The following is a 9801-nucleotide window of genomic DNA, read 5'->3' as shown; positions in this document are numbered from 1 at the left end:
TATCCTCCACCTACCATCCAACCGTCCAATTTTGATCAAGAAAGCCACTCACCGTTTGATCTTAGATCCGACGTCTCAAAGTATTTTATTTTTAGCTTTTTTTATACATATTGTATGAATATAAAATTTGGTACGTCGCATCTTCTCATTGAAGCACACCTATAAAAAATATTAAAAATAATTTTTTGATAAAATATAATAATCAAAATACCCTTTAAAACTTTTAAAGCTATTTTGGTCATTTTATTTTATTGAAAATATTTTTTTATATTTTTTGCTAGTGCAAGTTTAATAGAGGAATGGACGTCCAAATTTTAGTGTCAAAATAGTTTATAGAAAAAAAATTAAAAATAAAATAGTGTAGAGACATGACATTGTGAATGGGACAATCTTAACCCTCCATTCAAAATGGAGGGTTGGATAAAAGAGAAGATAGAACTTCTTACGAGAAGCATATGCCTTATTGTAATACCATCCAAAAGGCTAAAACAAACCTGAATAACGAATAAGAAAAGGATTAGCAATGAATTTACAGAAATAGAAAAAAATTAGAAAATTTTACATCAGGGAAAATCCCATCCATACCTCTCATTCTACAGGGTAGAACCCATTCCTAGGAGCAATATGGAGAACAATGACAGATTTGACTCCAAAATATACCTCCGTCACTTCCAACTCTGACTTCGTCATACGAAAACGATCAAACAAACACCCTTCAAAACCAAGCTCTCAATCTTTGTCGGGAAACCAACAAAAAAGCTAGTCCATTTTTCTGCCACCGTTCTCTCTCACAACGAACTGGGTCTCAATTGTAGCACTTTAGTTGTCCGCAGAGTAATAACCCTCACTAGTCCAATCTCCACTTCAACCTAACAAATGCACTAAGAGAGATACTCTTGACTGAGTAAAGTGATGATATGCTCATTATCCACGTTCTTCATCGAGTCGCCACTGCCTCGGCAAATATACCATGAAATTGATGCTGTATTAATTGGCCGAGGAAAACGATGAGTTTCTAACAAGCAAGATGTGATTATTTATATTTTTATAGAGGTTTTGGATATGGAATTCACAGTTCAGTTTCTCCATCAGCACTAAATGGGTTTCCATATACCTGCTGAAGGAGTTGCTTCCTGTTCTTTTGTTGTGTGCAATATAACCGTTCCTGAAAGCACCGTAATGAACCCACACAGCTCTGAAGCTATACTGCTCGCACTCTGACCAGACCAATCCTGAAGTCATTACAAAGCATTTTTTGCTTCAGTAATAAAAACAAAATACATTTTTGATGAGGATCCTTGTAAAATGCAGTAAGAAAAAAAGAAAAGAAAAATATCAACAAATATAAGCTAAAGATACGGATACAACCTTGAACATTATCGCACTTGCAAGTATTGTGAGTGATGTGAACATCACATAGTAGATTGGAGATACAATGGCAGTATTGAAGGTATCCAATGCCTGGAGAAAGAATATAACAAGACAGAACACAATAAAGCCGATTCCAGTCCCAAGTCATAAAGTAGAATATGCATCTAGTATTTGCTATAAATGAATTACTACAATACCAAGCATGATTACTAAAGTTTACAACAAATAGAATTTATCCAATTAGCATCATTTGACGACTGTAATTTGAAGCAATAGTCATGATCAAGCAAGAAAATAAAATGGGTAATGGTACAGAACCACGATCATGTAAAAACATCACATCCAAATGCAAAAACCAAATAGAAATTCTTCTGCTAAATTAAATTTTCTATGCATGTGCAACCCCTTAATTATATCCACACTCTGCTGATTTTGTTCCTAATAGTACATGCCAACAGGTTTCTTAAGAAATTAATCACTAAAAGACCCCAACCTTGAGTTGGTGAACTTGTCTGGCTAAAGGACCCTTGTTTTGTAAAATCTAAGACAATCATCATTTACACCACATTGTAATCTCTTATCAAATTCACAGAAATCTCAACTGGAATGCAACTACAAGAATCAAAAAAGCATATGCAACTATGTCTTTTGAAGGCCTAACATCTATCAGCCAGGCAACCATGTATGACATTTTACATTCTGTTAAGCTCAATGGCTTCTCCATGGTCTCTTAACAAAATTCTATGAATGCCAAAATCACAATAAGTGCTTGGAGATTGAAAATATTCATTCAATTGTTTCCACATCACTGTCCCCGTTGATTCCCACCCATAAGCGAAATGTGTGATATTAAAAATTAATTCCAATGGTCTTCAGTGAGCGATAAGAAAGAAATGTGCACCTGCATTTGTGTAAGTAGATATTCAATACATAAACCCAAGGAACTTTCAATAAAAACCCATTCCATTATTAGTGCCCATGTGTTCTTTCAAACACCTAGCACCACATGTCATACTTCATTAACATCCCGAATAATCAGTTACAAGTCCCAACCAGTAGGCTACTTACACACAAGGAGGGGGCTTTTGACTACAAAATTCCAACTGCTAACTAGAATTCCACAATTCACGAGGGCACAATTGCATTATAAAGGCTTTAATTTTGCAGTTAACGATCAAGAATCGTGTCGAAATTCTCTTAAGTTCTATGCAAAATTATACCAAAGGCCTGTTTCTGTATCCAATGGGCGATACACTCAAATCTTGCCATTCCACATTGTTTTACAGCACAAATCGGGTGAGATCTCAGATGAAACCTCCCCAAATTTATGCTTTGAACTGTTAAAATTAAAGGTTGGTACAGATTTGTGGGATCCTTCAAATTACAATTCAGAAAGAATATCGATTTCAAACGAATAGGATTCTTTGAGAATCGCCAGGAGATCCAGCTTGAGATCATGCAAAATTCATAGCAGAAACCCAAAAGTTAAAATTAAACTAAATTAATCAAAAAAATTAAGGCAAAGAAAGAAAGAAAAACTTACCTAGTCGGGCCGATTGACGTGGCACACCTGAAGACCTAGAGTTGATGACCGCATCAAGCCACAGGTTGTTTACACCAATCTCCTCTTTTCTTGAAGAAATGCCTAAGACATATTCATCCAGGGGATTTTGGGTTTGAATAAAATTTTGAAATTAGGGTTTTGAATGTGTTGAAAATTGGCTAAGGCTTCTTAGATCTGGATTAGGGTTTGAATGTTTCTCTCTAGAGTTAGGGTTTAAGGCTCTACAATCTCCTAAGGCACTAAAGATGGGTTAAATATTGAATTGGATCCCTAATTGGGCCCTTTTATAGATTGTAGTCCATGTCCAAAACGCATTTCTACAAGTTTCCAACATTATTATCTCGACAAAATTTCAAAATCTTCCAAGTAACGGGTTTGGATGACACAGTTTGCATGGTGTAGACAATTTCTGAGTAGACAACGCAGTTCCTATCGTTTGTTCATCTGGATCAAAATGGAATTTTTTACAAACAAATTTGTTTGGCCATAACTTTCAAAAGGTCACATTTGGACGATTCTTGAACCGTTGGAAAGCTCGTGATTTCCTCTACAATTTAGAATCAAATATAGTACAATTTGAGTGAGCTTTAAGGGGTCCAGGGGTCTATAAGGCTAGGATTTTAGGATGTCGGCTTTCAGGCTTCTAGGTGTCAGATCGGTGTTTAGGTTTGTTTCCTATGTTTGTTAAGCTCAAGGGCGTCTAGGATGACTAGATTGGGATCCAATTCCAAATAAGCCTATAAGAATCATTAACATACATAACCCTAAGAAAACTGAAAAGGGCAAAGGGAACTATCGTAAATAACCAAATTTAAAAAGTAAAAAAAATCAAAATTCAAAAAATTGAGAAATTGAGAGCCTAACATTAGGTAGCATGCCTAGAAAATCCAGGTCGAACTTCGATGACAACCAGCGTGAAGAAATATCCTAAAAAAAGCTCATGTCGAAAACCCTAGGATGAAAATGCCGTAGGTGACAAAGTGGGAGGATGTGAAGTCTCATACAAATGCTCAAAAAATGGGCTGTTGTGCCCTCTGACCATTTGATATTAGAGAAAGGACCCGGTTTCTATGCGGCCAAGCCCGCATATGTAGAAATGCGGGCCTCTTAATAAATCTATTTTTGAGATGGATTTTTGGACTTAATTTTTAAGGACATGTAATCTCTAACATGGAGATCATGAATATACAAAAATAAATAAATTTTTAAAAATAAAAATAATAATTTTAGTAAGAAAACATTTGGACAGTTAGTTTCCATTGTTTTTAGATGAAACACCTACTTGTGTTCATCTTAAAGATGGATGCTTTACACTATTTGGACCGCATATGTAGTCATGCGGTCCAACCAGCATGAAAAAATTTTCCTTAGAAATAAGAGATTGAAAAATGTTGCATGTGTCTACTTCTTTGCCGCTCACCTATCACTCTAAGGACATGGTGCACCAAACCGGGGTAGCTATAGACACCCCATTTGAAAATGGTTATTTTTCCTAATTTTCTAAACCCTAATTTCCTAAAAACCTTAGAAAAATCCCCTAAAATGGCACAATAAACCCATAGGGACCACAATAACCTAGTACACTCTAGTGCACCCATTCCCATAGTCCATACACCCCGAATCATGGTTCTTATCTTCTAAAAATCCCTAGGAAATATCCCAAAATCCTAGGAATTATCTAAAATCCAAGAAGGATAAAAGATCTTGAGATTTAGGATAAATTCCCGAGCTCAAAAACAGATAAAGATTCATCCAAAACGAACCGAATCAAGATTAACTCAAAATCCCAAAAATCAAAGCCATGCCCAGACATCAGGAAGTCCGTTGTCTAACCCAGAGGTCTCCAACAATGGAGAGTCAGTCATCTATCCCTTGTTTAACCTGTGACTATCCCTTTTGATTTGAAGTATGCTTAGGTGATGGGCATTCCGCCATCTGACTCAAAAAGGCCCACACGACGGGCACCTCAACATCCATGCCTTTAACCAGTCAAATCTTGATTTAGAAAGATAAATACATTGGATAAACTCAGAAAGCACATTTAAACGAGCGGAAGGGACAGGGTCATTCATTGAACCTAAGCCATCCTAGAAACATTAGAGCTCTAGAGCAATCTAACTATTTCAAAAACCGTCAGGCATCCAACTATTTATGTGCTATTCAAATACACCCATATGCAGATATCTGTGTTATTTTTGTATGGAAAAAATTTATACAAGGTGTCAACCTTATATTAAAAGTAAACTGCACCCAAAAAATCCACTGGAGAAGGTTTTTCCTATGCTGTAAAACCATCAAATCGATCATCTCGACCTTGAGATTCATAGATATAAAAAAAGAAGGAAAGGAATGGGGGGGGGGAAGGGGGTTGAGTCCAAAAACACATTATTTGGACCGTCCATTTTCAAGATTTTCAAGTGTTCATAGATCTGCTTGATTATCACCATTTTTGGAACTTTAAATTTCATAATTGGGGGCAGCAATAGATGTTCATTTCATCACAAGACTTTACAACACCGAAATTGCATTTTTGGCATAGTTTTGAGGTGCACCTTACTTCAATAATATAAGGTTGACACCTTATACAAACCTCACCTTTTTTGTACTTTTTTTGCATTTGTATGTATTGTCACTAATGTTTTTGAAACGCATTCAAAACTTCAAACCATATAAAATTCTAGTGAAAAAACATAAACAAGTCCATGATTTATTAGTCTCTAACTCTCCAATTCGTACTCTATAGTGACACACAGTCATGATACACAAATAAAAGATGTAATACAAAAGAAAAGTATAAACCCAATAGTCTAAATGTCCAATACATTTCAAAAGCAATTGATTTGGGTTGTTTGTAGGGTTTAGATTTTTTTATTTTTATTTTTCATCCTGGGGGTTTAGAACACCCAAATACTCTTTTAAGACAAATTTGTTGTCAAAATAATCAAAAATGCCCTTAGGTGCCTAGATACTAGCATCCAGGGAGGGACGCACAGGCCTAAGCTTGCACCCTAGGGCCCTTTGGGCTACTAGGCACTGGGCGGACCATTTTTTTTTTTTTAACAATGATGTATAAACCCTAGCCTTGAGAGATCTAAAAACCCTAGACAGAATTTTAGAGAGAAAACACTAGCTTAGAAAACCCTAGCCTAGAGCTCTAAGCCTTTATACTTTCCTAAACCCCAGAAACCATGGGTGCAATAAACCCTAACCCTAGATCTAGTAAGCTAAACCCTACTTCAATTCATTCTTCTTCAAAACCCTAATCTAATCCCTAGAATGAGCAGCCCCGAGGCACCCTTCAAGAAAGAGAAGGAAATTGGTGTAAACAACCTGTGATCTAATAAGGGAGGTAACTCCAGGTTTCGAGCATCCTAGGCCAAGCAGCCCAGTTAGGTAATTCTTTTTTCTTTTAATTTATATATTTCTGGTTTATATAGATCTATTAATTTGTTTTGACTAAGAAGATTAGCTGGCATTGCCAACGATCTAAAGGGGAACTAACCCATCGCAGTCAATTTGTCTCCAACTTGTACTACAACCGTCCCCACGAATCCCTATTGATTCTTTTAAATTTAATCAGTTTACAGTGTAAAATTCAGAGAGGGCTTTTGTCAAAATTTTCCTTGATTTTCACCGTAAATACATATTCAACAGTTCCACACACAAAAAGCAGCAGTATTTGTGTGGTGTGGAACTTTAAGGGGGGCATCCAAATGCCGCATTGTATACAGTTTTGATCGGAATTGAGTTCACCTCTATATTGTTGTTCAAAACCCAAATGAAAACCACACAATGGCCCTAAAATTGTGAAAGAGACTCCCTGATCCATCATAAATGTAATGACATCGTCTCATGGATCTTCCAGCCTCACATACTGAATGAGTACCATCTAGCTATTCAAAGGAATCACAACATTGTTTTTATAGGAACTCCATCACGGGTTGAGGATATGGTCATAACTATTAGATCACATCCCATACCAGGATGTTTGGGTAAAAGCACTCGTCACTCCATCACTCAATGTTAAGCATGTTTGGGTAAAAGCAAACATAGGATGCCAGGACCAAGACAAACGAAGAAACAAGCGACCACATGTAAACTCCCTGTCCCACAACCCTACCTCACCCAGCCTATTATATCAAATTCTGCATAGCCCATGGACAGCATATTGTCCTTATTACATTTTTTTTTCTTTTCAACACTTTATTTGTGTTTTATTCATAACAGCAAAAATTTCAATCCAATTACCAAGTCAAAAATCAAAATTGAAGAAAAACGTATTGTCTAGACAAAACAAAACATTACATTTGAATTCAATTGTGAGAAAAAAGTTCAATACCTCCAGAAAAGCTGTACAGATTTTAAGATACACACACAACCCATGAAAACATTTTGGGGATATAAATTTAAGTGTAGAGTGGAAAAAAAATCCAAAGAATGACTTTGGATTTGAGGAGCATAGAAGGCAGGGGACATTAATTGATCAAATAACATAATTTCTGAAATTTCCTACAGTGAAAATACTCTTAAAGAATATGTTGATCGAACATGTTTTATACTGAGAGAAAGGAAAAAACCATGTATGCTGCTCGTGGTTGGGAAATATAATACTTCCTAAATAGAGGACAATTGGTCTGACCTTGTTGAGGTAGTTCAACTGTGTGATAACACAGACAACTGCAAGTACAATAAAAAACCACGTTTGGAGATAACGCATCTGGTTTGTTCCTTCCAATGTAACCTTTATGGCAATTCCAATGGCTTTTATGCTCATAACCTGCACCTCAAAGACAAATAGAGAAACAACCCAAGCAATCAGAAAAGTGCAAGGAGATTACCCAAACCCATCACAACACAAGTTAAGGAAAGAGGTGTTACCGTCAAGGAGCCCATAAGAGAACAGATGCCAAGGTAAACCAATACATTCGAGTGTCCATAGAGATGTTCAAAGTGCAACATCAATGCCATCACAATGACCAAAGCAGCAGCCGTATAGAAAAGGAAGGCTAAAATTACAAAAGAGAAAATACCAAATGTCAAAAACACAACTAACACGGTTCCACCATTTTCCTAAAAGCCTTAGAAAAGGAAATTCACCATTAACCATAGCATCAAAAGGAATACCTGGCTGAGTTGCTAAATTCCAAATTTCTTGAACAGAGCTAGGAGTATGCTCTTGAGGTGCATGAATTACGATAATTGTTGAACCCACTATGCACGCTACGCACCCCAAAATCCCCATTTTCTGCAGCCGCTCATTGAGCATAAAATGTGCCAGTACAGCACTGTAGAAAGCGATAACCAAAATCAAAGACAAAAAAAAATGATAAAAGACACAAATAAAAATTGATTCTCCAATTCTGCAAGGAAAAATCTTAAATCTCCAACACACAAAAGACATAAACCAACCAATAAAAATTTAATCACTAACCAACTAAAGGAGACCAAAAAATAAAGGAAAACTTAATCTTTAATTAACAAAAAAATTTCAGGGCTTCTTGTTACCTGACAATTATACTCAATGCGCCTAAAGGTGTTACTAGGACAGCAGGGGCGAAAATGTAGGCCACGAAGTTGGCAACCTCTCCAACGATCACTGTTTGTAAGAAAAACTTGAAAGAATAGCATCAATTAAGCATGCACCAATAACACCAGCACACCAATATCAATGGGAACCAACCAGGAAAATACTACAAATGTAACTTACTGGTTATCATTCCAGCCCACCAAAGAGGCTCCAAGAGATAAGCATATCCTCCAACACCTTCAGCACATTGCAAACAAACATAAAAAAGATATCCGTGAAACAATTTCGTGCCTTCTTCTTCTTTTCCATATAATGGATAAAAGAATTGCTAGCTTCACTCATGTCTTTGTTATTCTCAGTCAAAAACAGGGATGTGCATACGAATCCAAGGGAACTTCTGGTATCACACCCATGATTTGGATGAGAATAGCAAAAAGATGAAAAATAATTGCAATACACCTTCCAATCCTCACCCAAAAATGTTATAAAATAAAATAAAAAACATTTTCAAGACCCAAAATTCAAGTTGAATATCAATTTGTATTATACACAGTCAAATGATATGCGAAAGATAGATTGGGTAGGTTTGCATCAACTGTAAAGGTTAGCAAAGAGATCGAATAAAAATAGACAGATGAGCTGTTTCAGAATCGCTACAATTGAATCCTTTTTCTTTCACAATTTTTTCTTATTTTTTGCTTTTCTTTATTCGAACGTCAAAGGCAACTGATTGAAACAGATCTCCATTCTGATAAGCCATGGCATTCAAGCTTATATCATTAAATCTCAGATTTACACGAACATAAAAATCAATTTGAAGAGAGAGAGAAGATCAATTATAGATTTCCATTACAGAGAAATTTACTTAAAAAACATACCTGCACGCGCACCTGAAGCACCAGCTCGTTTAAGCCCCTTCTTCTTCAATATGAAACTTGCACCAATAAAAGCACTGGAAACGAGAGCCAGAAGGAGGCCTTTGCTGTTATCTGAAGAAAACAACATCCCTCTCTCTCTCTCTCTCTCTCTCTCTCTTCCCCCCTCTCTCTCTCTCTAAAAACTATCTTCTTTTCATTATTTGTGACGACATGCACTGAAAATTGAAAGCAAGAAACCAAAACTTGGCACAAAAATTTCAAATAATCCCGCCTCTAATGGAAAGGGGAAAGAGAGATGAAAAGGGTTTTTGACACTTTCCCCTTTCCCCACAGTGGAAACAGGCTTTACGGAGAATCTTAAGAAAGAAAACCCTAAAGACAGGGCATGTCTGCTGGTTCGTCTGCTATTTTTGGCGTAACGTTCATCAAAGAGGTTAGTTTGAAGAGTGAGAAAACGATCC

At 36.4% G+C, this 9801-nt stretch overlaps 1 protein-coding gene across 4 annotated transcripts; it reads right to left on the bottom strand.

The window, feature by feature from the left end:
- Positions 1-442: 442 nt before the first annotated feature.
- Positions 443-9801, bottom strand: LOC18441672 (putative magnesium transporter NIPA6). 4 transcript variants are annotated; one of them, XR_016040227.1, is made up of 10 exons: positions 9341-9801; positions 8643-8699; positions 8441-8547; positions 8060-8220; positions 7814-7941; positions 7575-7712; positions 1369-1461; positions 1115-1232; positions 586-982; positions 443-494 (listed from the first exon to the last, which is right to left on the bottom strand). XR_016040227.1 is itself a non-coding variant. In XM_088846055.1 (9 exons), the coding sequence occupies exons 4-9, from the start codon at positions 8199-8201 to the stop codon at positions 882-884; spliced, it is 720 nt and encodes a 239-aa protein (XP_088702181.1). In that variant the 5' UTR covers positions 8202-8220; positions 8441-8547; positions 8643-8699; positions 9341-9801; the 3' UTR covers positions 443-881. The 4 variants fall into 4 exon arrangements, 2 of the variants coding, with proteins under 2 accessions (XP_088702181.1, XP_088702180.1); XR_016040226.1 differs by having other exon boundaries at positions 8441-8531; XM_088846055.1 differs by having other exon boundaries at positions 443-982.

Source organism: Amborella trichopoda, chromosome 9 (assembly GCF_054954075.1).
Source record: "Amborella trichopoda isolate Santa Cruz 75 chromosome 9, AtrichopodaSantaCruz75HAP2 v2.0, whole genome shotgun sequence".
Classification (NCBI taxonomy): Eukaryota; Viridiplantae; Streptophyta; class Magnoliopsida; order Amborellales; family Amborellaceae; genus Amborella; species Amborella trichopoda.
This window is presented reverse-complemented; position numbering and strand designations above follow the sequence as displayed.

Coding starts and splice junctions, on each gene's coding strand:
- LOC18441672 (XM_088846054.1), bottom strand. CDS start 9,467: ATGTTGTTTTCTTCAGATAACAGCAAAGGCCTCCTTCTGGCTCTCGTT. Junction 8,700..9,340: donor TGCTTCAGGTGCGCGTGCAG/GTATGTTTTTTA, acceptor AATGTGCTGAAG/GTGTTGGAGGATATGCTTAT. Junction 983..1,114: donor GGAAGCAACTCCTTCAGCAG/GTATATGGAAAC, acceptor CAATTAATACAG/CATCAATTTCATGGTATATT.